The sequence below is a fragment of the Gorilla gorilla genome, chromosome 18 (assembly GCF_029281585.2).
Source record: "Gorilla gorilla gorilla isolate KB3781 chromosome 18, NHGRI_mGorGor1-v2.1_pri, whole genome shotgun sequence".
Lineage (NCBI taxonomy): Eukaryota > Metazoa > Chordata > Mammalia > Primates > Hominidae > Gorilla > Gorilla gorilla.
In genome coordinates, this window is record NC_073242.2 from 87,293,723 (window position 1) to 87,320,970 (window position 27,248).

The 27,248-nt window shown below is 42.2% G+C and overlaps 1 protein-coding gene across 1 annotated transcript in view; it reads right to left on the reverse strand.

Annotated features, from left to right (window-relative positions):
• Nucleotides 1–3,537: 3,537 nt before the first annotated feature.
• Nucleotides 3,538–27,248, reverse strand: part of CSNK2A2 (casein kinase 2 alpha 2) — a 40,160-nt gene continuing 16,449 nt past the window's right edge. Inside the window, exons 5-12 of the mRNA XM_031002758.3 lie at nucleotides 20,061–20,120; nucleotides 14,195–14,278; nucleotides 13,272–13,382; nucleotides 12,810–12,911; nucleotides 12,187–12,287; nucleotides 11,162–11,310; nucleotides 9,658–9,751; nucleotides 3,538–3,984 (exon numbers count right to left, since the gene is read on the reverse strand). Coding sequence (XP_030858618.1) covers nucleotides 9,675–9,751; nucleotides 11,162–11,310; nucleotides 12,187–12,287; nucleotides 12,810–12,911; nucleotides 13,272–13,382; nucleotides 14,195–14,278; nucleotides 20,061–20,120 — 684 coding nt within the window. The 3' untranslated portion in view covers nucleotides 3,538–3,984; nucleotides 9,658–9,674. The remainder of the gene's footprint in view (nucleotides 3,985–9,657; nucleotides 9,752–11,161; nucleotides 11,311–12,186; nucleotides 12,288–12,809; nucleotides 12,912–13,271; nucleotides 13,383–14,194; nucleotides 14,279–20,060; nucleotides 20,121–27,248) is intronic.

Here is a 27,248-nt window from a genome sequence, read left to right on the forward strand (position 1 = left end):
TTTTTTAGGTGTAAAGTTTTGACAAGGGCACCAAGTCATATAACCACCACATTTAGGACACAGAACAATTCCATCATCCCCCAAAATTACCTCATACTCATGTTTTGTAGTCATCCCTAACCCTCGGTAACCACAGATCTGTTCTACATGGATCTGGCTTCTTTGCTTAGCACAATGCATTTAAGATGCACATTATTTTAACAGCCTGTAGAATAATATTCTGAAAAAGACTGTTCATCCATTCTAACACCTGGCCCCTTACAGCCAGAGCTATTTTAAAACATGCTGGTCCTCAGCATGCATTTTTTTTTTTTTTTTTTTAAAGCAGGGACTCACTCTGTCACCCAGGCTGGAGTGTGGTGGCGTGATCATAGCTCACTGCAACCTCAAACTCCTGGCCTTAAGCAATCCTCCCACCTCAAACTCCCAAAGTGCTGGGACTACAGGCATAAGCCACCGTGCCCTGCCGTTGTGCTTACTTATGAATTCTTTCCCATGGCATTTCAAATACATTAAAATGCAACCATTTTTCATATTTATGTTTTTTTTTCTGTGATTTTTGAGAAGAATCCTTAGAATTTGCTTTTGAAATTATCTGACAATTGTGACTCACTAATTTATGAGAAAGATATTTTTAAAAGCAATGATTGAATTTAATGAGTGACGTTCACAAGGTTGTACATTAAGACGTTTAATTCCACTTATTAATATTTACTTTCAACTTTCTTAGGTTAGAGCCAACACTTTTTCTTTATTCAGGTCTCAAACATTTCTGTAGTCCTCTAGAAAGCTGAGAGGCTGCAGATACCGTGCCTGTGCCCCACATGCTTGATAGAGGCCTGCAAGAATCCCATGGCCAAAGTCATTACAGTTCCAGCCTGCACCAGTGAGGGAAGGGCTGGGAGGCTGCTTTCTAGAATCATAAGAATACCCTTTCCAAAAATATCATATAGCATAATTATTTTTAAAGATTTCATTCCACATACATATTGTCCAAAAATGTATGTGCAAATTTGTTTATTGCAGCAATACTGGTAATACTGAAAAATCAGGAACAATCCAAAGTCTATCAATAACAGATTGATTCAACTGTGGTGTATCACGCAATGGTAAACCATGCAGCCACGAAAAGGGGTGAGGTAGATTTATACACGCTAATGCAGTAAGATTTTCACAACTAAGTGGAAATACAAGTTGCAGAATAAGAATGCATAGTCTGATTACCATTTATGTAAAAATGAAAATTATAATTTTAAAATAGTAAGTGCATAGGAAAAAACCGGGAAGATATACACAAAATTTAATGGTGATTATCTCTAAGAGAGGAAGAGGCTTTCCTGTGAGCATGGTGTGTGTGTGTGTGTGTGTGTGTGTGTGTGTGTGTGTGTGTGTGTGTGTGTGTGTGTGTGTGTGTATGGCTGGGGGCCGGGGCTTTCGTTATTTACTTCTCTGTAAGCATTTGAATTTTTTTTTGTTTACCACAAACATATATTATTTTGGTAATCAGGAAAATGCAATCAATATTGTTTAGAACACAACCAGGACCACTGGGAGATGAGAGCTGATGTTCTGAATCTCCAAGCACACTGAGGAGGAGCTGAAGACAGTTTTTGTGGTAGCAGGTGTTAGGACATGTCCCCTGCTTTCAAAAGTCAAAACAACCTACTCAAAAATCACCTCCTTTCTCTTCTTTCTACAACCACACACTTTCTCAACCCAACCATAATCACCCACAAAACTGAAAATTATTTGTGAAACATGATTTCCACACGGAGCAGTTAAAGAGAGCATTGGTTGAGGGGGGAAATTGGAGGAGAGAGTTATGGTTCCAAGTTCTACATGACATCTAAAGATGCAAGCCAATCAAATGATTCTACTCGAATAAGACCCTCCATGTCCGGAGAAGACCTGAGATGGCAGTAAGTCACGCTAAGTAGCACAGATACATGCTGTGGAGATAAACATGCACGCACGAAGCATGTTCCTAGGTACAACAAGGTACAAGGTACAACAAAATAACAAGGTATTTTGATGCAGTCCCAGAGATCTGGGAGACTCACAGAAATTTGCACAGCCTTGAGTCACAAAGAGCCCCAAGAGACAGCCAGCTTGAGAAAATTAGGCCAGTGATGGGGCTGGAAAGCACCAAGTCTATCTGCTCAGTGTCCCACAGGTGGTGGCCTATGGGTCCTCACCTGCTGGTGTCCAGGGGGGATGCACAGTCTCAAGCTCCCACACCTGAGCAACAGCTTAGATGCCACAGAAGCTGGTCCAAAGGACACCACGATGCTGTGGTGGCCCTGAAAGGGGCCTCTTTGCTTTCCTCCATAGTCACTTCAAAAACTGTGAACATCCACACTTGGGTTCCCACCATGGGCCAGAACTAGCTGCAGAGGACAGAGAATGTTGTGTGGACCAAGTTGCTTTTGTGGAGACCTAGCTGGCGCGCCATCCAGTGGCTTGGGTGTCTAGATCTGCCCATAGCTCCTGCTGTCCTACAGGCAGTGGGAGGACACAAACCAGCAGCCAGGACAAGGTCATGGCCATTGCTTTCACCTGCCCTGGCACCACTGTCTTGAGCTGAGGACCATGGGAGCCAGCGAAGTTTCATTTGTAGCACTGGGTTTCTCCCATTTAACAAATACAACCAGTGCTTCTGTTCTAGCTCCCTGAGTGTCCGCTTTTCCTTCCAGTTCATGGGTGCTTCAGAATGTGTGGTCAAAAGCAGCCCTCAGATAAGAGACCTCGACCCCTCTCCTGCCTCAGGACAGCAAACTCAACCAGCCTCCAAGATGGGGCCTTTCTTCAGTAGCAGGTGCTGAGGGGACAGGATTGAGATGGGATGAAATGTGGAGATGGGAGCAAAGGGGAAACCAAGAAAGGGCCAAGGCATCTTCCTGCATTCACAGGAGGCGACTCTCATTTGAAGGAGAGGCCAGGGAGGATGCTGGCCAGTTGGAATGTGTTCAAGGCAAAGCCCCACTTTCCTGGCTGAGTCTAGTTCAGCCATCCATGTTGTCCCCATTCCTAGGACTGGTTCACTGTGTACCTCTTAACACCACTCAGCTCTGGAAGAGAGTCCTTACAAACGGGCCCTCCTTGGCTGAGTGTGGTGGCTCACACCTCTATGTAGACCCAGCACTTTAGGGGGACTAGGAGAGAGGATCACTTGAGTCAGGAGTTTGAGACCAGCCTGGGCCACGTGGCGAGACCATTTCTACAAAAAAAAAAAAAACTTAAGAAAACTTGTCAGGTGTGGTGGCATGCACCTGTAATCCCAGCTAATCAGGAGGCTGAAGCAGGAGGATCACTTGAGGCCAGGAGGCCGAGGCCGTAGTGAGCCATGGTTGCGCCACTGCACTCCAGCCTCCATGACAGAGCAAGACTGTTTAAAAACAAAAATGAAAACTGGCCCACCTTGCCCCAGGGACCTCCCCTGCTTCGTCTGGTTAGAACCTGGCACGAATGCGCTTTTGTCTCATCCTGAGTCACAGGCCTCAGTTCATGGCCCTTTCCATACTGAAAACTCTCCATACGTTTCTTTTAAAACCTTTTATTCAATAATATATACTTTTAAAATAATAATATGTAACTGCCGCCATGCCACATACTGCGCCCGTCCCCCCACTGTGGAGTCTGTGGTCAGCTAGTTAGCGTGGTTTGCTGGAAAAACAGGCGGCCATGGGACGAGTTGAGGGGCTCGGGGAGCAACAGTAACCAACAACATTCTGCATACCCTTCACATTCCCCATGCTTTCTGGGTCGGGAAGAAGTCAACAGGAAGCCAAAGGCAAGTGAGCCTTTTACATTCGGAAGTGAGGTTTGATATACGGTGGTGGGCTGCCCTTCGCTTGGTCTAGTTCGTGCTCGCCAAACCTGCCACCGTTTTGTGTCTGCTCACGGAACGTGATCTCTCTATACGCGTTAAGACGTTTGATTTGGTTCTTGTTCTGCTTATGGAAAAGTGGGAGAACCGCAACAGACCTGGGAAAAGAGACGGGAGGAGGGAAAGACGTCATTAATCAACCTGAGCGGGCGAGGGGAGGCCTCCACATGTAGGAGGGCCTGTGCTAGAATGCAAGCTCGGCCCTCCCATGCCACTTGGTGGAGAACCCTGTGAGAACTCGCTGAGTTCAGGTTTCCAACAGTACCCTCTGCCTTCCTCTTCTGATTATCATGACAGAGATGGTCTCTAGCACGGCCTTCTGTCACAGGACGGGTGCTCTGGGCACCACGTGTGTTGTGACCAGGTCTTCCACTCTACCCCATCCCTCGGGTCCAGGGTGCTGATGGAGAAGCCTCAGAGCCTCTTGACCATTCTGTGCCAGTCAAGCTACAAATTCAGCAGTCAGCTCTAGGTCCCCCTCAGACCAGACCTGATTATCTGAGGTGTCTTAGGACTAAGACGGGGTCTGTATTTACTCAGAAAAAGGGCTGAGTCCACTAATAAACAAAGAGCAGTAAGTGAGCTCAAATATTTTTAACTCTCCCCTGGAAACAGCTAGCTGCCTGGCATGGCCTGAAAACCTCATTTCTCCTTCCAGGTCCAGCATAGCAAGTGGGTGGTGAGATGCCGGCAGTGGAATTGTAGAAGCAGTGCCTCCCAGAACAGCACTACAGTACTGAGGGAGGACTATGCACCTGGGAAGCTGTCACACACACAAAATCATTTCATGAAAACTTTCTTTGGGTAAAGGAAGGGTTGCACTCCGTAGTATTTGATTTGAGAAGGGCTGCATGGTGCATGAGGTTAAGAAAGAAATGACTATATTTGCCTTTAAACACTTCAGCTGATTCCAAGCACCCAACTTCAGAGGCTCAGTGAGAAGAAAGCACACTAATTAAAGAAAGCACACTAATTAAAGATACCACCACCTGCCAAATAATAGCATGTGCTGCAAGGAATGGGGCTAGGGAGAGTGTTTCACAAATGCAGAGCACCAGGCCATAAGGTTAAAGTCATGCACTAGAACAGTCAATCCCAAGAGGCAGGTGTCTGAGTGGCGCGACTCAGAAGCAAGTACATAAAAACGGAACACTCCCAACAGGACACCACTCTACCCCACTTCTGCCAAAGGAAAGTTTTCACATCAAGGTGTAACACACATCTTTGCAATTCAAGGTTTATCCCTCCCCTCTCCCCCAAAGAGACAGGAAATACAAGTTAAGGTCCTCATAGCAATGGTTTGTCTCCCACTTTGGAAGGCTGGTTATTGTCAATATTTTTATTTAAGAAAACAGGATTTAACATGGCATTTTTCTTCCCTCTAAGGGCAGCAGCACATAAATCATACATCAGTCATCCAGTGATACAAAGAGGTGGCCAATTGTGTCTGAAGTAGTCACTTGTAAAGGATCACAACCCAGGCAGTGTTGCTTTTCTGCAAACAGAAGGAAACAGAAGGCTCCATGGTCCTTGAAGATTATCCAAGTTTTCCACTAGTTGTCAAGATTTCTGTCCCAACCTCTTAGTCACCATTTACAGCAAGAAGAGCCAGCAAGTGAAAAACTGTTAATTTATTGATTCAAAGTTGTTTTTTTTTCTTTTTAAAAAACAATCCCCAATACATGCAGTTCAGGGTTAAGTATCACATTTGTAGCACATTGTTGAGTCTCAACACAAAAATATGCATCACCTGTATAATCCCATCACATCTTTTTCCAGCCTCTACAATACCTAGTTGGGGGTGTTTTCATTTACACATCCACATAGCTCAGAAGCATGTTATTAACGGTTGATCTGGCCCGATGCTTCTCCGCCACCTCCCCTGCCCTGGTCTCCACCTCGGGGTTATTTTTTTCTAAAGGCAGGATGTTACTCAGTCTTAATTTATTAAGATCACTGACAAACTTTGGCTTCTTGTGTGCTCATGTGGTCCCTGCTTTTGCTTTCGGAAGGGTTTATATTGAAACAACTGTGACTCTGATCGGTTATTATCCCCTCATTTTTTGTAGGAAATAAGTTTGCTTGTTCCTGTGGGTGCTCACACAGTAACACAGGTTCCTAAAGTAACCATTTAATCTGAACTGGTATTAAAGGAAACTGTTAACCGGGCTCTCTTAGATCTATTTCAGTTCATATAAAAAAACTCTTCCAATTGTTGCTTGTGTCTCAAAGTAGTTCTGCTTCCATCCTTATCAACAGAGCACCTGGGAGAACCTAAGTCATTTCCCTGAGTAGGCACAGACCACGAGCCCCGCGGCACCCAGCTCTCTCTGGGACTCAGCGCCTGACTCGAGAGCACCACCTTTCAGTCCACTGGGACCAATCCAGTGGGCAGCGCCCTCCCCAGGGTACATTCCAGAACATAAACTTGGTACCCTCTAATTTATCCCCTCAAGAAGTTAATTTCCTCCTCAAGAGCTACCTTTAGATGGTTTTTCTTATTGGTCCCTTTTCTTTCAACAGCCCCTCCCCTAGCCACTCTCTTCAAGTCCCCAAGGATTACGAGTTTGTCTGTCTCCTCTAATCTATCAGTCTGAGAGCACCTTCCTCTCTGCAAGGGAACACATTTGCTTTAAACCTTGTGAGTGCTGACATGTTACAGAATGTCTGGGAGGAGGCCTGGCTGAGCGACTGGTGTTTAAGTGCCTCAATGAACGACATCAGCGCTTCTCTAGTTGGTGAGAAGGCCCAAGAAAGCTTGGTCTGCATCATACACTCAATAGCTTCTCCTACCCAGCCACCTACCCTGCCTACAGGGATAGGACGAAAGCAAGGCCAGCTGACAGCATCCAGGGGAGAGTGAACTGCCACCACACCAGAGGTGCAAATATGACTCAGCACTTCATGAGTTCTACTCTCACCATGGGATTTCTCAGCAGAAGCAAACCTTGCAGTCAGGCTCACTTGTAGCCAACAAATGATATAGCCATCTGGATTTGGCATAGGAACCTTTTGTTCTCACCATACCAGGTCTATGTTCTTGAACATAGGCAGTACCTGAGATGATAGTATAACACTACCCTGTTCCCCACATTTTTTGCTTTTCTTTAGGAAATAATTAAGTCCTTATCATAGGCACTTTTAACCTGTTTAAGATAATGAAGCAAACAAATGAAAAGTACTGAGATGAGTTTAAGAAAGAATATGCTAACTGAAAAGGGTACTGGGTGCGTACATTTACCATGGTTTAGTCTAAATATTAGACACACAGACACACACACAGACACACACACACCCCTTTTGGAACTCTCCAAGACCATCTCCGAATCTAGGTAAATAGTCTTAAAATTTCGGGGGAGCTAGGTTTGGAAACAAAAATGGTTTTTGGAGACACGAAAAGAGATAGTCTGAAACTGGACTCACTTCAGTTTGGAAAAGAATGGCCTAGGTGCCAAGACCAGACCCAGGAAGGGGTGAGCATTTCAAGCCCAGTTATGGTCTAAGTCTAAGGCATGAAGAGAGGTAAAAGTCTAGGTGCTGGAAAAGCAAGCTGTGTGCTTCAAAGGAAGAATGCCTGTGTCAAAGCTGCAGTTACAAAACCCCAGGACAAGGCAGGCAGGCGGTGTCTGCACCTACATCACCGTCAGAGAGACAGGCAGAGGTCAATCACCTGACTATTCTCCTCCAGGTACTTTTATTACCTTTGGGGGACCCAAGGGAAAGGAATGGAGTTACCGCTTCACCAAGACCCTCCAGTAGTCTCCTCTTGCCTGGTCCAGACAGGCAACTTAAAAAAAAAAAGGGAGGGCTGAGGTGTGGGGTGATAAAGGAGATTGGACGGGGAGCAGGAAAGACATGCAGTGGCACATCTCCCTGATGATAACCAATGCTTCAGGACTGCCTATAAGGGCATATTAGAAGGCTTTTGATAATCTCAAACACTGAGTTTTGCTGCCTGACATATCAATACAGGTTTAGCCAAAGAGCTCACATCTTGCTTTTGATTTTCAGGTAGAACAAATGTTTACATTAGTATACAGAATGTGCGATGCAAGCAGGCAGCATTTGGTATGAGAACCTTAACTGAATGCATTCCTTGGCTTTGGGATCTTATTTATTTTTTACTCTATAAACTCAACTCTATAATAAGAGAAGAATTTCATTTGTATTTTAAGTTCCCACAGACCAAACGACAAAAATAGAATCTACATTTAGAGTAGGATCTGCTACCAATACCAATAAGATTTTATTGGAATATGGAATGTAAACAAATGTTTCAAACAAACATCTAACCTTATAAAAATGTATGGCATTATTAAATAGTTAATAAAGAAATCTTAAAGGGTGATGTGGTAGACACCTCTAGTTCTAGCCTAGGTGTGTGAAGTCCCCACAGCTGTGGCATGGCCCTGCAGCTGGGGTATGGCCCTGCAGCTGGGGTGAGGGGACTGCCTACAAACCATGTTGCTCCTGAGTCCCCAAAATGAAATCAGCCCTATTTTTGTTTAAACAAACTCTAGCTTTCTCTGCTAACATGAAGGTTTGCACAATGGATCCAACACTTGCTCTGGGAGCACCATTTTCTTCCCCAAGCCCCTTGTACATTCCTCTCAGTTGCTTGAGTTTCAGATGACCCTGCCCACACAACTCTAGTACCTGCATGCAAGACAGACTTTTATCTTTGCCATCACATAAATGTATCACATATCAGAACTCACAAATGCATATTACCCTGATTACAGTGGGAAACTGTGTCTCATGGGGATAAAAGGAGGTGGGAGAGAGATATTTTTTTCAGTAAGTCTTTCCTGAAAAAATTCTAATGGGATGTTTTCCTCCCTCGCCTTGCCTGAAGACTGACTTTCCAGCTTTAGTTATGGTTGTGAACAAAAAGGTCTCTGTTTCAGAGAGGTGCATTAAAATAGGCGCACACATAGGGATGTGCTGGGAAATGGTGAAGTTCTCCTTACAAGGCTGCCAAAAAAAAAAAAAAAAAGAAAAAGCAACAAAAAAATAGCAACAAGATTTTATGGTTAGGCAAATCAACAAAGGGTATAGTGAGCTCCAAGTTATGCACTTAGCATGGAACTTTTGATGATAACCATGGACCAGTTCATGGCATTGCAAGGTTTCGTGATCCCTCCTGACATCAAAGAGGACTCTTGTGAAAGTGACTGCAGTTTGCTCCCAAATGAATCCACTTGGAGGAAAACTGCGGGGATGAGGTACATTTCCTGGAGAGCTCATGTCATTAAAAAATACATAAAACATGGATTTGTAAAGAGCTTAAAAAAAAATACTGTCACTGTTTTAATATCTCCTTTTTGTAAATGAGGCTGGTGTGTCAGTATAGACTGCTGACATTTTGCTAAGACTTGAGCCTGAATTTCACCAAAGGAAACCCAGACCACAATGGAATAGATAGGAAGTCAGACATTCAGAGCTTGTTGACTGAATGGGTTAATTCAACAGTGGTGCCCTGTTAAACAAAGGTAAATGTACAACAACTCCGAGTCTCTATCTCCCATGCATTCCAAAGGCAGAGCTCCTTCAGATCCTGAACTAGGTGCATCCCCATGCTGCCACAGTGACAGCTCCCTGGAGACTAGCACTGGGGAGTTTCTTTCTTGCTTTTTGACAGACTTTTAGGTCTTTACTCTTCTTTGCATTTAGAAGGAATGATAAGAATTTCTTTTTATCACACTGTAGTTTTCCTTCAAGGTGTGTGTTTGGTTGGTTGGTTTTATTGGCAAGCATCAATGCCGCATTACCCGTCGCTTTCCAGTCTTCATCGTGCTGCTGTGAGACCACTGGAAAGCACAGCATTGTCTGCACAAGGCTGGGACTGCTCCTTCACCACAGGGTCTGCAAGAAAGCAGGAGGAAAGTCAGGCAATCAGGGTGGTGAGTGCTGAGAGAAGCCCATGGCAAACCCACCCCTTCAACTGAAAGAGAGACAGACTGATGGGCAAGCCAGGGTCAGGGGGGCAACAGGAGACGGAAATCATGGAATTCCAGCCATATAAAAACCAAACACTGAAAAATGATCAGGGAAATTGTTATTGCAGTCAACTCTTACGCTTCTTCGGAGTACAGACTCAATGCTAAGAGGCATAGAAACCCTAATTTCCCGTTCAAATTTCTACATTTATTTTCTTTCAATATTAATATCATCTCTAACCCCTAATTTCTTCAAAGCATGTAGAATAACAAGCACTTCAAAGGAAAGGTGAGTAAAAAAAGCCATCAGAAGACCTATCCATTTTAAGCAACCGTAGTTTGAAATTTTTTAAATTGAAGTATGACATATATTCAGAAAAGCAGAAAGATCATTAATGACATGTCATAAACATCAGTATTCCTAATTTGATCTAACTCGGGTAAAAACAGCTTTCTGTGCCAGACACTGGGGTGGGGACATCTGAGTTTCCTGGGGCTGAGGTCTAGAAGGCTGAAGGCTTTTCCATTTGCGGTCTCCCTTATGCATACGGGCCACAGGCTCAAGACCACAGCGACACATTCTTCAGGCAAGAATTTAGTTAATCTCCAGAGGAAATCAAAGGAGAGGGAAAGACAGCATATGTTTGTTAAGCCAGAGACAACGACTTTAAGGGTTGAATGTTTCCATCTTGATTCAGAAAGCGAACTGAGGTAAGTCTCTCAACCTCCCTGCTCCCCAGGAAGGAGACTGATAATAGCAGGAAGTTTATTTGAAACACACGTTATCAGTGGAAAGAACCATACACATGCAGAAGAATAAGCAAACACGCAAAGTGAATCTGCACACACTTCTAAGTGAGCAGTTCAGTCAAGATTTCAGTGAGGCCTCTCCACACCTACTTCCCTTTCCTCAAATTCCTTTCGTCCATCCATCTGTTCATCTCCTTCTTTCAAAACATACAATAGTTATCTTACTACTTTTAACTAATTACTAGTTTTCTGAGGGGAGAAATAATCTTCAATTAGGTTTCCACACAAATATATGTATGTTTGAAAACAAATTTTAGAAACTTGCGATCTATTAACTCAGGGTAACAGGGAGTAGTCAAACAGCTTGAACTCCACGGAGATACATTCAGTGAATAAGCAAACACCTTTGGTGATCAAGAAACCGATCTGCAAAGTTGTCTCAATCATCTACAATAAATGAGGCCAAATTCTAGGAATAATCCAATCCAAATACCCTAGAATTCTCCTGACTGGTCTCAAAGACAAAGAGTGGAAGATTTGTTCTCTTGAATGAATTACTCCCTGAACACAGTCCCTGGAGACTCACAGAAGTATGGGTGCTCCATGGCCTCTTTGGCAGTCAGTCTCTGTTGATGGTCGTATCGCAGAAGTTTGTCCAGAAGATCTAGGGCCTCAGGGCTGACAAGGTGTCTGTTCTCACTATGGATAAAGTTTTCCCAGCGTTTCCGTGAATGTCTGAGAAGAAAAATGAAGCATTAGTAACCAGAGACTAAATTCAACAATCCTTATCTACTAGGGCTAAAGCCAACAAAATCTCAGAATAATGTACTGATTACAAGCTTGTTAAATCTCTAACTGGTGCCTGCCCTACTGCCCCATAGTTACAGCATAGCATCCTGAAACACAATGGTGCTCTGTGATTAGAAAAACACAACTAGGTAAAACTTCCGTATCTCATTAAGAATATGTGGAACTTTTCTAGATTATTTTTTATGCTGTAGACTTTTAGTCAATTCTAGGTGGCATGCAGAAGAGTGGGCAATTTTTATTGGTCAGCAGATATATTTCCCAGGGCTAGCCTCAGAAACAGGGAGGTTCCATAAAATACTGTTCGAAAACTGTTAACAAAATGTTTACTTCTCAACATTATTGCACTGTACCTGAAAACTCAATGTGCTTTAAAATTTGCTATTGTATAGAAAATCCATTACAGAGAACAAGAAGAAATTGTAAGTCTCTCCACCTTGAAGAGGTATGAAGTAAATAAAATAAAATATAATAAAAAACAAACTAAGTCTCTTATTCAAAGAATCATTGCTCTCCAAGTTTGGCCATTAAAAATAAGCTTTTGCTGTACCAGAAAACTTTTTTCTATAACATTATGATTTTTGTTTTACCTTTTCTATTAACAGGTTATCTCTCAGAGAAGTAAAATGATTAAAAGACATAAAGTCCAAATATCTCAATAAGTTAAAAGAAAATATGCATAGGAAAAAAGAGGGCTATTTCCATTTTACTATAATTAGAACGGGAAAAGAAAGTGATTTTGGCTAACCTTTCCACTTCTGAAACGGGGCAAGGTAAAGCACTCTCTCTCTCTCTCTTACTTACTGTCCCAGGATATCATTGAAGTGTGGATCTAGGTCTATGTGATACTTCTTCAGATACCCATACAGTTCTTCTGTACCCAGAACCTTGGCAATGCGAACAAGCTGAAACACAAAACAAACTGACCAAATCACTGAGCACAGAACACACTGTGAGCCCATGAGGACACTGCACCAAGGAATCAGAAGACTTCCACACCACTAAACCTCTAGGAACGAGATACAAACCCAAGTCCAGGGCAGGCAGACAGACCCAAGGACAAGAAGTTCACATGAATGCAAATTTCCAAACTGCCTTTAAAATAATACAACTTATGATAATAATCTTCTAGAGGTGGACCAGTACAGGGCATCACAATCTAATGACTAAAATCTAGTGTTATTAGACAAGGAGGTGCCTGACTTCTTCACAGATTCACTTTGGAAGTTTGGCATAGATGGCATTATCTGCCTCTACTTCTGCGGACCTGGTAAACACAAAATTCTGTGCGATCTTTACCTTGAAGAGAAGCTCATATGCAGACACTGAGTGACATTTAGTGGCTCAAGGATAGTATTCTTATCTAAGGATGCTATTTTTTTGGCATTCACCCCCAAATAAATAAGAACCAGAAAGCATTTGCTCACCTGGTCATAGTTGTCCTGGCCATGGAAGAACGGTTCCCTTCGAAAGATCATGCTTGCTAACATACAGCCCAAACTCCACATGTCCAAGCTATAATCATACATCTGAGGCAATAAGGACAACCCATTAGCCAAGGGTATTAGAAATCCATTTTTCTGATATAAATTTCTTTTTTAGATGAGATTGGGCGTGTTCAGGGTGGTACGGCCATAGATAATTTATTTAAAAAAATTTTTTTTAACTTCCTGGCTCCTAGAAATGATCTGAATTTCTAGTCTTCATTTAACCTTTGCAGATATTTTAGATTTAAAAACTTCTCTGTCCCCCCAAAAAACTAAAATCAGCATTTTAGGGTGAAATAATGGCTGGGTTTTGAGTGTATTCAAACTGACTAGATAAACAGCAAACCAGAAAAGCCCTAAGCAAGTATAAATAACCCAGAATAGCTCTGCTAACAAGTTTACCTGATAGTCCACGAGGAGCTCTGGTCCCTTGAAGTACCTTGAGGCTACACGAACATTGTACTCCTGAGCAGGATGATAGAATTCTGCCAGACCCCAATCTATCAGTCGCAGCTACAAATAGGACAGAAAAAAACATGTGAAAGGAGTGTTTCTAGACGCCTATGCCTTAGAACAAGGCCACATCACATTAGGTAACAATCATTTGGCCACACAAAAAATGTGAGCAGGTGCACTGGCTTAAAAATTAGATTTTCAGCAATCGTGCAAGAGGTCATTTTTAGAGCAGAACACTTGAAATGCTTTTTGAAAAAATTTTAAATTATCCTGGTTCATCCCTCTCTCTAGATCAAGAGCTCAACCTTTTTTTCTGCCTACATTCAGAAACTGTAGGCAGTTACACTTGGTAACACATTCTCCCATCATTCATAGCTTTTTGTTATAAGCTCCAGGCGTCAGTGAAAGGGCTGGGGACACACATCCCACTCCAGGACTGAAGCACTGCTCTAATGATTTATTCGTCTAATACTAGATGATCCGTTTACTCACTGATTAGGGCCAACAGAGTTGGATATCAAAAATAGGAGGGACCCAAGTGTTCTTTAAAGGCCAGGCAGATTGGTCTGCGGGTAATCAAGAAATGAAGCAGAAACCACCAGCTGTAATTTCTTTCTGAGGCCCTCCAGAAAACTATGACCAAAATAAACAAGTGACTATAGTTAGTTACTATAGTTAAACCATCTACTTTCCTTGTGTACTACACTATACAAAGTAGAAATCAACAACGGAGATGGGAGAAATCACAGTAACGAAAGTTTGCCAAAAAACCCACCACGGGTCTACAGAAACCATCATGGCACTGGACAGCTTTTTGGTCTGCTCTAAGCCTTTTAATCAAGCTTGTTGCTGCCTGGCTGTAATGGTACCTTTTTCTGTTGGTGATCTATCATGACATTGTGAGGTTTCACATCCCTGTGCATGATTCCCTTGCTGTGGCAGTAATCCAGAGCCTATTAGGTAAGAAAGCACAGATAATAGTAAGCAACCCCTCTACCATCCCCCAACGCAAGCATAGTCTTATTGTTTGTGACACCTTGACTTGAATACAGTCCCCCAAGGGGCAGCTTGCTGCCTGTAATGAAAGAGAAAAAAAGCGTGCTTCAGAAGGCACCCCTTGCTCTCTCTGCACACTACAGCTGGTAGAAAGGGGGTATGAAGGGAATGGCAAGGGCTATGAGGAAGATTTCTTTCTTTCTTTTTTTTTTTTTGAGATGGAGTCTCGCTCTGTCGCCCAGGCTGGAGTGCAGTGGTGCAATCTCGGCTCACTGCAAGCTCTGCCTCCCGCGTTCACGCCATTCTCCTGCCTCAGCCTCCCGAGTAGCTAGGACTACAAGTGCCTGCCACTACGCCCAGCTAATTTTTTATATTTTTAGTAGAGACAGGGTTTCACCGTGTTAGCCAGGATGGTTTCAATCTCCTGACCTCGTGATCCACCAGCCTCGGCTTCCCAAGGTACTGGGATTACAGGTGTGAGCCACTGTGCCCAGCCGAGGAAGATTTCTTTAAAAGAAGGGGGGATGAGGCCAGGCACAGTGACTCATGCCTGTAATCCTAGCACTTTGGGAGGCCGAGGCAGGTGGATCACTTGAGGTCAGGAGTTCGAGACTAGCCTGGGCAACAGGGCTATACTAAAAATACAAAAGTTAGCTGGGCGTGGTAGTGCACACCTGTAATCCCAGCCACTCGACTGGGCTGAGGCTGGAGAACTGCTTGAACCTGGGAGGTGGAGGCTGCAGTGAGCTGAGATGGTGCCACTGCACTCCAGCCTGGGCAAAAAAGGCAGGCAGTGGGGAGGGGGGTGGTGTGTGTGTGGGATGATAAACCAGACTTTGGAACCTCACAGGAGTCACCTCTCATAATGGTTCAAAGGACAGACCAGCATCTACGTGGACATGAAGAATGACATTCAAATACATCTTTCAGTATGGCTTATTTTGTACATAAGGGTCCCACGTGGGTTTTCTAGATGACCAAGCATTAGTATTTTCCTTAATATAATCCCTGAGCCAGCTAGCCTTTAAGACTTATCATTATGAGGCCAGGCATGGTGCTCATGCCTGTAATCCCAGAACTTTCGGAGGCAGGCAGATCACTTCAGGTCAGGAGTTCAAGACCAGCCTGGCCAACATGGCGAAACTCCACCTCTACTAAAAATACAAAAAATTAGCCAGGCGAGGTGGTGGGCACCTCTAGTCGCAGCTACTTGTGGGGCTAAGGCACAAGAATTGCCTGAACCTGAGAGGCGGAGGTTGCAGTGAGTCGAGATGGCACCATTGCACTTCAGCCTGGACAACAAAGCGGGTCTCAAAAAAAAAAAAAGAATTATCATTACATTATTATTCCAAGGGAGAAAATTGCTTTGTATAAGATGATTGATATGCAGATAAGATTTTATGTATATAATGGTTTTTCATAAATTTAAAGAGCTGTGCAACCATTACCACAATCCAGTTTTAGAACATCTCCATCACTCCTAAAATTTTTCTTGAGCTTGTCTGTAGTCAATCCCGTTTCCTAACTTCTCCCAACCCCTCCGTGCCCTGCCCACAACCACTGACCTGCTATTTGCTGGTATAGATTTGCCTTTTCTGTACATTCATAAAATGAAATCATACATGTATATAGTGCTTTGTCTACCTTCTTTCATTCAGTATACTGTTTCTGAGATTCATCCAAGTTGTTTTTCCTTGCTGAGTAGTATTCCACTACTAGTTGATGGACATTTGGGTTGTTCCCACTCATGCTTTCATTTCCCTTGGGTAGATCCCTAGGGGTGGAAGTGCTGGGTTGTATGCTAAGTTTGTGTTTAAACTTTTAAGAAACTGCCTAATTATCTTCCAAAGTGGCTGCGTCACTTTTACTCCCACCAGCAACCTGAGGGTTTACGTTTCTCCACATTCTCATCAACACCTGTCATTGTTCAACTTTTTGATTATAGCTTTGCTGGCGGGTGTAAAGTGGTATCTCCATGTGGTTTTGATTTTTATTTCCATAATGAGTGATGAAGTGGAACATCTTTTTATGTGTCTACTGGCCATTCTAAATCTTCTCTGGAGAAATGCTGATTCAAATCTTTCAATCATTTATTAGATTGTTAAGCTCCATTTTTTTAATGTAAAAATTTGCTTCTAAATCTCCCTTGCCTAACATAATAACTATCTTCATAAACTTCAAATTCAGGACCTTTGGCTAATCTTAACAAGCACCTGAATCCTACACAAGGTCAATGAAATACTCCTCAAGTAGAATCCCTGTCCTCTATCTACCAGTAGAGCCCCCCTCCAGTTTTAACAACCAAAAATGGTTCCAGATTTTGCCCAATGTCCCCTGGGGGACAAGCTTGACCTGGATAAGAAGCAATAAACTAGACTCTCGAGGACACTGGAATGGACTTCTTCATGCTGGAGGAGTACACAAGGCAGAGAATGAGCCCTAGGATTAGCATTCCAGGAATAAGCTCCCTCGATCTGTGCTTTTCCCTGAACCAAGAGTATACAATATAGAATGCTTCTTATGGCCAGGCGTGGTGGCTCACGCCTGTAATCCCAGCAGTTTGGGAGGCCAAGGCGGGCAGATCACGAGGTCAGGAGTTTTGAGACCAGTCTGATCAACAGGGTGAAACCCCGTTTCTACTAAAAATACAAAAATTAGCCAGGTGTGGTGGTGCGCGCCTGTAATCCCAACTACTCAGGAGGCCGAGGCGGGAGAACTGCTTGAACCCGGGAGGTGGAGGTTGCAGTGAGCCGAGATCATGCCACCGCACTCCAGCCTGGGCGACAGAGACTCTGTCTCCAAAAAAAAAAAAAAAAAAAAAAAAAAAAAAGAAAGAATGCTTGTTATTTGAAGACCAAGAACAGGCACTACTAAACTATGGGGATACATATAAAGATATAATCTTCAGAGGAGACACTGAACAGAAGAACACGAGAGAGCCCTGCAGGATGTTCACAATATCCTCTACCAGCCCTGTCCAATAGGACTTTCTGCAATGACGGAAATATTCTATTCCTGCACTCTATAAATAGGGTAGCCACTAGCCACATGAGGCCACTGAGCACCTGAAATGTGCCTAGTGTGACTAGGGAACTAAATTTTATTTTATTATTTTATTTTTTTGTACAGGGCCTTGCTCTGTTGCCCAGGCTAGAGTGCAGTGGCATGATCTCAGCTCACTGCAACCTCTGCCTCACAGGCTCAAGTGGATCCTCCCACCTCCACCTCCTGAGTAGCTGGAACCATAGGCATACACCACTACACCTGGAGCATGCATATATATTTTTTTTTTTGGTAGCTACGGGGCTTTGCCATGTTGCCCAGGCTGGTCTTGAACTCCTGAGCTCAAGCAATCAACCTGCCTTGGCCTCCCGAAGCATTGGGATTTATAGGCGTGAGCCACCGAGTCTGGCCAGCAACTAAATTTTGAATTTTACTTAATTTAAATAGCTACCTATGGGCAGTGGTTACTAACTATACTGGATATCATCGTCCTGTGTAAATCTGGGTGAGAGTTTTACATACACAAACATCCAAAAGACTGTACGTTTAAGATTTATTTACTTCACTTACATTCTACTTCAATTTTTTCCCTCTGTTTTACAATAACTGTAGCCAAGATTCCAAAGTGCCTTTGTGGCAGTGCTTTATGAAACCAGGGGTTGTGAGGGCAGACCTCCTTGAATCTGAATCAGGAGATCAGGTTAAGTCACCGAGTCATCACACTGCAGCCCTCAGCCTCAGTTGCTTCTACATTTTCAAAGGAGTTAAATATTTAGTCTTCCCCACTCCTGTTTTTTCTTTTCAAAGAGAAAATTTACCAAGTGTTGATTCTGCTATATTGCCTACTCTTTGTCCAAAGGAATAAACTAATTAAGACCACAATACCTGGCATGTGAAAAATACTCAATGAAAGCAAAGGCTGAACAAATACAGTAAGGTAATTAATTCTTTTGCCAAGTTTCCTAGTCGGACTCCCTATGGAGTTACTGACATGCTTTGAAATTCTTTGGGGAATTATTTCAGTTTTAAAATCTCGTACAGTTTCTGACCATTAAGCATGAAACACGTTTTTCAAGTTTCATCTGGGATTCTACGTCTCATTAGCAAAAATAAGTATATGTCCTCACTGCCTAGCTGCTACCTCCAGAAAGCAGAAAGGACATCAGACATTGAGTGACACCCACATGTCCACCTGGGAAGACCTGCATTAGTTGGATGTCTTTATGGGACCTAAGGGCAGGCTAGCTTATACAACTTTAGCTTTGGCTGATGGTTAAATAACACAAAATCTCAAACCATCTTACTTAAAAATAACCAACTGTGAGATCTGAATTGTAGCTCTCATGGGGTGAGAGTGCATGGGATTACTCAGGAAGCACTTCCAGGAAAGGAGCTAGCCTGACAGTTCACAGGATCATGGCACTGCAAATTTTATCCACACCAATGCTTCAATTTTAGTCTAGAGAAGACATGGAGAAACGTGGGATAAATCAAGCTCGAACTTTTTCGTGTTTCTGATCTTACTGACAAAAAGGAAGACCCAATAGCCATAAGAGTGAACCTTAAATCCACCACCTCAGCTTTCTCTAATAAAAAGTGCTGCGTACAAGTTCTTATAAAAACACATTCATTTCATACAACTGTTCTTAAGATCTACAACTACCCTAAAACTTTTCCCAAGACTGCATTAATACATGCATTTTTGGAGGCAATTCATAGTTTTCATTAGGTTCTTAGTGATCCAGGACACAAAAATCTAGGACCCATGGGTGTATTCCATTTTACAAACTGAGCATTCCTTTAAGTGCTTATCTAGACAAACAAAATGATCATTCCTCCACCAACCAGTAATTCTTCAAATTTCATTGTGCTTGGGATTAGTAAGTCTCTTAGACATTCTACCCATCACTTTTCCCTGCATTAATGAGCCACGGCTACAGGGGTAGGGTAGGAAGACTCATGCAAGAAGGGGATGACGACACATGGCAAGGAAAGATGGCTGCAAATGCCTGCCACCCCTGTAGGCATGTCTCTCTATAATATACCTACATATTCAATGCTTTTCCCATCAAGAGTGGAGTCAGTTTTTCCACGCTTTGAAGCTAGGCTTGGCCATGTGATTTGCTTTGGCCAATAGGGTTATTAGCAAATATGACACAGGTAGAGGGTTGAAAAGTGTCTATACATTGAGGTTTCCCTCTCTCTGCTGCTAGGAACCCCAGGAGGACCACCATGGGAAGCAGCATGAACTTCACGGGCTGGAGGATGAGACCTCAGCTATCCCTGCTGCCCCAGTTGTGGTCCTAGATTGTGAATGAGGCCATCCTGGACCATCCTGCCCCAGTCAAATCAACTGAGACCTAAAGAATCACCTGGCTAACTCAATTACAAGAAACAATAATCATTTTTTAAGTCATTAAGTTTGGGGTGATTTGTTACATTCACAGTAGGTATTAATAAAGCAGCAAAGAGAAAACATATGGACCAACAAGAGCTATGGGAGGTTCTAAGGTATAATGTCCCTGGTACCCCTTGACTTGGCCACTTTTTTCCCAGTTCCACTGGAAAGTTTCTATGTGAAGATTCCTCAATGGAGGCCTCAATATAAGTTTAAAAACTTCACTAAATCCTCTGGGTATCAAGAAACATTCTGCTTAAGTTCTCTTTGTTCTCTCAAAAACTTATCTTTTAATGAACAGGCCTGAAAAAAATTAATGGTTTATGAACACCACTTACTTTAAGTAGTTCATACATATAAAACCGGATATCAAAGTCTGTCAGGATCTGGTAGAGTTGCTGAAACAGATTCCAGAAAACAGAAAGTTAATTTAGTCTCACTGCATCTTGTCATCCTAAGTGCAGGCCATTCTCTAAGCTTATTTGATACTTAAGTGACTAAGGAATCCCATGACTTTTTTACTACCTGATCTGAAATAAATGGGAAGACTAAAGATGAAGGTTTTATATTTTAATCATCAGAAGAGAAGAAAAAAAAAAAAAAAAGGAAGGAATTCCAAGGGAGAAAAACATTTAAGCCAACTCAGATCTTTCCTATTTAATGCTCTGTGATTTTGCCAATTACAATTATTAACCACAATTACACCATTGTGAAGTCTAAGTTGTCTGTCTTCACATTCTTACTGAACATCAAGAAAACTAACCCCACTGTAACACCACAGTATACTCTAGAGAAGTGATTTCTGAGTGGATGGCAGAGCTCTGAAGAACTTCATGGGCTACTGTGGTAAAACAGTGGCGACACAGGCTGTTCTCAAAAAAAAAATAAGGAAAAAGGAGGTGCTATAGCATTTGCAGATGGCAAGAGCTTACAAAAAAATCTATACCCTCTGCTCCCCGGAAACCAATTCCAGGCTGGAAAAAAAGAACATTTCACAGGCAACAACTGATGTCTTAGGAATGAAAAAACACAGGGGTATCAAAAATGATCACTGGCCAAACTGATAGGTAAATGGAAGTTTTCATTACTGATAATCCAAAGACCCACTCACTGGGAGTTTTTAAAAAATTTCTAAGAGTCAGAATACATTAATGCTACAAGCTTCATTAAAAGCATCATAAACCCTTGTCAGGAGCTCTCATTATCTTTGATATCCAATCAAATCCATGTAAATCTGTTTTCCCATCAATCCAAGCCATGCTTTCTATAAAATTAAGAAACACACCTTTATTAAACTTCTCTTGTTCTTCTATTGAAAGAGAGACTCAAGCAATGTAGGGAATCTCTCCAGGGAACACAGAACAGTGTATATAACGTGTCTGTGTAATAAGGGGGAAAATAAAACTATACATCCACATTTTCTGTATCTGCAAAAATGATACAGAAGTAATAAAAACTGGTTTCACATATATATGTGTAAAGGAATAGGCAGCTGGAATACAGGGGAATAAAAGAGACTTTTCACTGTCTACCATTTTATATTTTTGATCCACATATAATGTTCAAAAAAATTTAATTAAAAAATCAAATTTGCCAAGAACCAAATTTAACATTTTCTAAGAATACCAGGTCTTTGCTTTCTCAAGTTTCCCCTTTTAGGTAAGAGTAATTCCCCCTTCCAGCTTAGGAAAAATATTTGATTTCATCAACCTCAGGGCAGCGTAGGGAATGAAATGCACAGGCCAGTACATGGTGTTGTGGGGTTGGGTGGCTGGCCCTGGCTACAGCTGACCCCCATTCAGGCAGAACAACACCAACAAGCCACCACTTCTGCTCAGGAGAGCTTCAGCTACAAAACACACACCCAAGCTTTTTGTTCTTCTCCCAGCTCTGCTGCAAGAAGGCTTCTTAGCCAGGACTTGGCTGCACACTGACAGCTTGAATGTAAAGACAGGCTTAAGATGCCATCTCTTGGGTGTCAAAGCAGCTCCTCCTCTGTGAGTTAAGGAAATCACTCACAGAGACTAGGCTAAATTGAACTTCAAGTCAATAAATACGCTATGAAAGAGAAAAGATCTAATTTTCTAACCCTTAGAGGGCTGGAATATTTTATTTCCAGAAAACTAACATGGGCTATCTCAATAGGACTTTTATCTGTGGAAGGCTTCCCTCATCATGTGGTACCTACACCATGCATCTGTATAAATGGTGTAAGCCATAAAAATAAACGTCTCTGGACTGCCAACACAGTATTTCTAGCTACAAAAACCATTAACAATTTAATTCAAAAGACACCAGTTGTACACTAGTGTTTAGGACTAAGATATTACAAAGTCCCAAGTGACTGGTTCCCATTCACCCTCACTTCTCAGGATCTCCGGGTAGGAGGAGACCAAACTACATCTGTCACATTTAACCGCCTGGGCCCAAAATTCAAGACTATGCAGGGTCCACAGTCTGGCTTCCTCCGACTTTTGTAGCTCTGTTCTTCACTGTACCCCCAGGAGTCCACAACTCTGACAAAACAAGCCCGTGTTTGCTGCCTCCACTCTTCCCTCTCTAGCTCCACTCCACCTTAGCCTGTAAAGCCAAACCAACCTGTCTGCTTTCTACAGAGCTGACAATGATACCTCCCTTCTCTATCTCCATGCCACTGACTCTCCAATGTGGCTGTGCACAGGACACCATTAAGAACACAATGTCCCCAGAGTTAACATTCCTCACACAGGGACTGGTGGTAATCTCAGGTTCTCAGGGTGACTCCTCATTCTGCTGTGTGCTTTGTCCAGACCCCAAGAGTCTCATGCCAACATTCCCTGTGCTTCGTGGCATACACAACAGGGAGAAATGGGTACAGTGGCTGGTGGCAGAGTCATCAAATTTGGTGATAAAAGATCTCTGAACTCTCCCCACCACCCAAGTATGCCAAGAGCCCACTGAACAACTCACTCAGTACCACACCCATTTCCTACACTGAACTCCAACCACATATGAAGTCCTCACACAGCAGAAAAGCAAGTGCTTCATACACCAAACACCATGTATGGCAGCTCTGTCTTGCATACATGTTTTTACAATGTTCACAGTCAATGGAACAAAACAGAAGCACTCTTCCAAGAAATAGAGAAGTACCAAGAGTCCATGACACATTAGAAAGAGAAATGTCACAAGAACCACACTTTCTCTCCCTTCTTCTTAGCCAGCTACGGGGAGAACATTATTAAACAATCCACTGCAAAATGCTGGCAGGAAGTCAGCTTTGGTTACATTTTCAAAAAATAAATGACTTAAAAGGTGGAAATTTCCTGGGCCTTTTAATTAGCTCCAAAAAGTCTGAGGAGGGCCTCCATGGTGTAAAACCACAGACACCCACAAAGGCATGGCCACAGGTGGGCCTCACTGCTACCGTAGGCATACACACAGCTGTTCAGACTCCAAGTGCGATTCAGCTGCATCACCGTCAGCCACAGATTTGAAGACCCCATTCCCAACCATGACCTTCAGGAAGATTCACACTTTTATAAGACAGCTTCCCAGGCAGCTCTGGTCACCTGCCAGATGTGGGAATCACCAACACACCAAACTCTCAAGCCACACAGTGTGTGCACATTCCCTGATATACGCAGCTCAGTCTATGCCCTGTCATGTGTAGAGAGAAGAAAAAGTGGTGGGATATATAAAGTCCAAGCAAAAGAGGTATTTACTGTAGCAGTCATCAGTTTAAGAATTGTTTACATGTAACCTCTAAGTTCCAGAATAAAACCGAGGTCAACATTTTTAGAAATTTAAGGAAGTAGAATAAATCTTTAATCAAGCAGATCAAAGTTATTACGAATCCCCTGAAAATGTCACTTATTTTCCTACAAGGAAATGACAAAATAATGTTAACGACCTATGATAACATACACGACATAATATAAAAGTACAATTTGTTTCTCCAATTAAGGAAACTATTTAGTCTGTAAACTCAACCTCTAACAGAATTAACAAGGCCTCACATTATTTACTAAGTGGTGATTTACCTCTATGTGAGTGATTTAGAAATTCTCCAAATATCAATATGATTCTACCAGCTTCTTAGGATGGAGCCCATTTGGAGTGTCTTATCGAAATCTTTTTTTTTTTTTTTTGTATTTCAAAATAGTACCTTAGCTTCTCTTGAGGCGCTTTTTTTTTCTTTCAATTGAGATGGAGTCTCACTCTGTTGCCCAGGCTGGAGTGCAATGGCAAGATCTCTGCTCACTGCAACCTCTGCCCCCTCGGGTTCAAGTGATTCTCCTACCTCTGCCTCCTGAGTAGCTGGGACTACAGGCGTGCACCATAGCCCGCCGAATTTTTTTGTATTTTTAGTAGAGATGGGGTTTTGCCATGTTGGCCAGGCTGGTCTCTAACTCCCGACCTCAGGTGATCTGCCTGCTTCGGCCTCCCAAAGTGCTGGGATTACAGGCATGAGCCACCGCACCCGGCCTGAGACACTTTTAAGTATGGGAGGTTGCTACAATTATTCATTCCAACTCTTAGAGACTGACTTTTCTCATTCGTTTCGAAGTTTTGTCTTGTTCTAAAATATCTTTATTACAGTTTTGGCATATATGAAGCATAAAAACTGCTGATTTTAAGGAGAAACTGACCAAACCAATACCTCCACCATAAAGTGAAATACAAGGAAAAAAATCAGTAGGCCATAATTCTGAACTAAATTAACACACTTGGTATAACAAATGATCATGTACTAAAGTTACAAAGCAACCATCAACAAATTCCAAATAATTAACATTATATAGGTCACGTTCTCTGAACATAGTGCAATCAAATTTTTAAAAAATTCACCTGGATCCTGGATCATACATTCACAAACACACAGCTATAAAGAACATTACTGAAACAATAATTATAGAGAAACTTTTGAGTATGAACTTATCTTAGATGGCATTATTGTATAAATATTAACTTTCTTCGGTATACTAAAAGTATTGCGGTTTGCATAGGAAAACAGCCTAGTTTCAGTGCTAGCGTATTTACAAGTGACGTATCATAATGATGTCTGCAACTTAATTTAAAATGACTCAGCAAAAAGATAAAATAGAAATGGAAAGGAGAGGCTGAGCATGGTGGCTCAAGCCTGTAATCCCAGCACTTTGGGAGGCCAAGGTGGGCAGATCACCTGAGGTAAGGGGTTCAAGACCAGCCTGGTCAACATGGTGGAACCCTGTTTCTACTAAAAATACAAAAAATTAGCTGGGTGTGGTGGTGCACGCCTGTAGTCCCAGCTACTCAGGAGGCTGAGGCAGGAGAATCGCTTGAACCCAGGAGGCGGAGGTTACAGTGAGCCAAGATCAGGTCACTGCACTCCAGCCTGGGTGAGAGATCGAGGCTGCGTCTCAAAAAAAAAAAAAGAAAGTAAAGAGAGGGTTAGGGGACAGGCAGAAAAATAACTGCAAATGTGGCAAAACAGTAACAACTGGTAAATCTAGGTGAAGAATATATACTGATTGTGTTACTCTTTCCAATTTTCCAAGTAAAAAGTCTTCGGAGAAAAATGCAAATTCACAATGTTGCAGTTTGCACTTCTAGTTTGAAAACTATCCAGAAGTGAGTTCCATAACCATGGGATACAGGTAAAATGACGCTTAGGGTTGTACAAACTTAAGCACATGTATTGTCAAAAAAAACAAAATCAAGGCCAGGCCTGGTGGCCCACACCTGTAATCCCAGCACTTTGGGAGTCCAAGGCGGGTGGGTCATGAGGTCAGCAGTTCAAGACTAGCCTGACCAACATGGTGAAACCCCGTCTGTACTAAAAAATACAAAAATTAGCCGGGCATGGTGGCACACGCCTGTAATCCCAGCTACTCAGGAGGCTGAGGCAGGAGAATCACTTGAACCCAGGAGGCAGAGGTTGCAGTGAGCCAAGACTGCGCCACTGCACTCCAGCCTGGGCAACAGAGCGAGACTCTGTCTCAGAAAAAAAAAAAGAAAAAGAGAAACAGAATCCAATGAGTTTAATTCAACTCAAGAAATGAAGAAGAAAACCACTGAAGCCCAACAAAGTTGAAGGAAGAAAGAAGAAAAATAAGATAGGAGCAGAAAGAGAAAAACAAACAAAAACAATAACTGAGCAATAAAACCAAAAAGCTGGTTCTTTTAAAAGATTAATGACAGATCTCTAGCAAGACTGATTTAAAAAGGAGTACAGGCACAAATACTACTTAAAAATGTGAAGGAAAGGATAACTACAGATACTCCAGAGTTTTTTTTTTGTGTGACCAGTCAACAATATAGTTTTTAAGTCCTAAGAGAATTCTTTGTCAATCAAATTGAAAGTGAATAAAATATATATTATCCAAATAGACTCAAGAAGAGACAGAAAACCTGGATAAACTTTAACTTATGTTTTAAAAAGGAAAGTATAGTTCAAAGTCTTCCTCCCATCCTTGAAAGACATCTTTCCATATAATACCTATCTTACATAAACTTTCAGAGAATAGGAAGAGGAAAAGCTACCCAATCTATCTTATATAGTATAACCTTGATAGCAAACTTAGAGAAGGACCCTATGACAAAATAAAATTATAGATCAAAATTTATAATCCATTGCACAAATATAAAATACTGAAAAGAATGGGCTGCGGGCTGCATCACTGTTAATTCACCCTGGTATTAACGAGGGACGAACACTCTCTGGGTGATAACCTTAAAACCAGTTATTAATATACTTTACACTAAAATTAAAAAGACAAAAAAACAAACTTTCCTAATAAGATGGACACAGGACAAAATAAAAAGACTAAAGGACATCACGACGGTGAACTAAATGATTTTCTGTTTGTGGCCTGCCATACTATCTGGAAAAGAATATAATTTTCCTGCCATGATTTGTTCTTCAAAAATACACATCTGCCATCTGATATTTAATGATCTCTTGATTAAAATGTCATGGCTTGAACATTCAAAGGGGACCTCCAGTTAAACAAGGCAGATCAAACACCTCTGCTCTACCTGAAACTCCTCTAAAATAACCGTAAAAGGAGCAGGGAGATTAAATCGTAAGAACTAAGAAGATAGGAGAAACAACATTGTGAAGCTAGAAAACATGTCTCTGCCAACAGCAAAAAGCCAAAAGCAAACAGCTTTAAACTGAACAACCTCAGAAAGGTTCAGGATGGGGGACCTCCAATGTTGGTCTAAGAGAGGAAACAGAGTGCACTGGAAACGGGAAAATCAGTTTAAGATGCCACACTGAAAACTGGAGACTTAGGTGAAGTCTGCACAACACTCCCCATGGTTCTCCTCAATTTGAGGCTAAGATACCAGCAGCCAAGACTGCATCCTTGAGACAGGGGCTGATAGTTCTTTAGAGCAATGAGCAGACATTCAAAAACCATGATATTTCAGAGACTGAATAACAAAATAACAAAAACTCACACACAAAGAAAAATAGAGAAAAAGTATGAAGGGAAAAAATACAATATTCTTAGTGAGAAAACAGAAGGTATTACATAAAACATAAAAGAACAGGATACTAT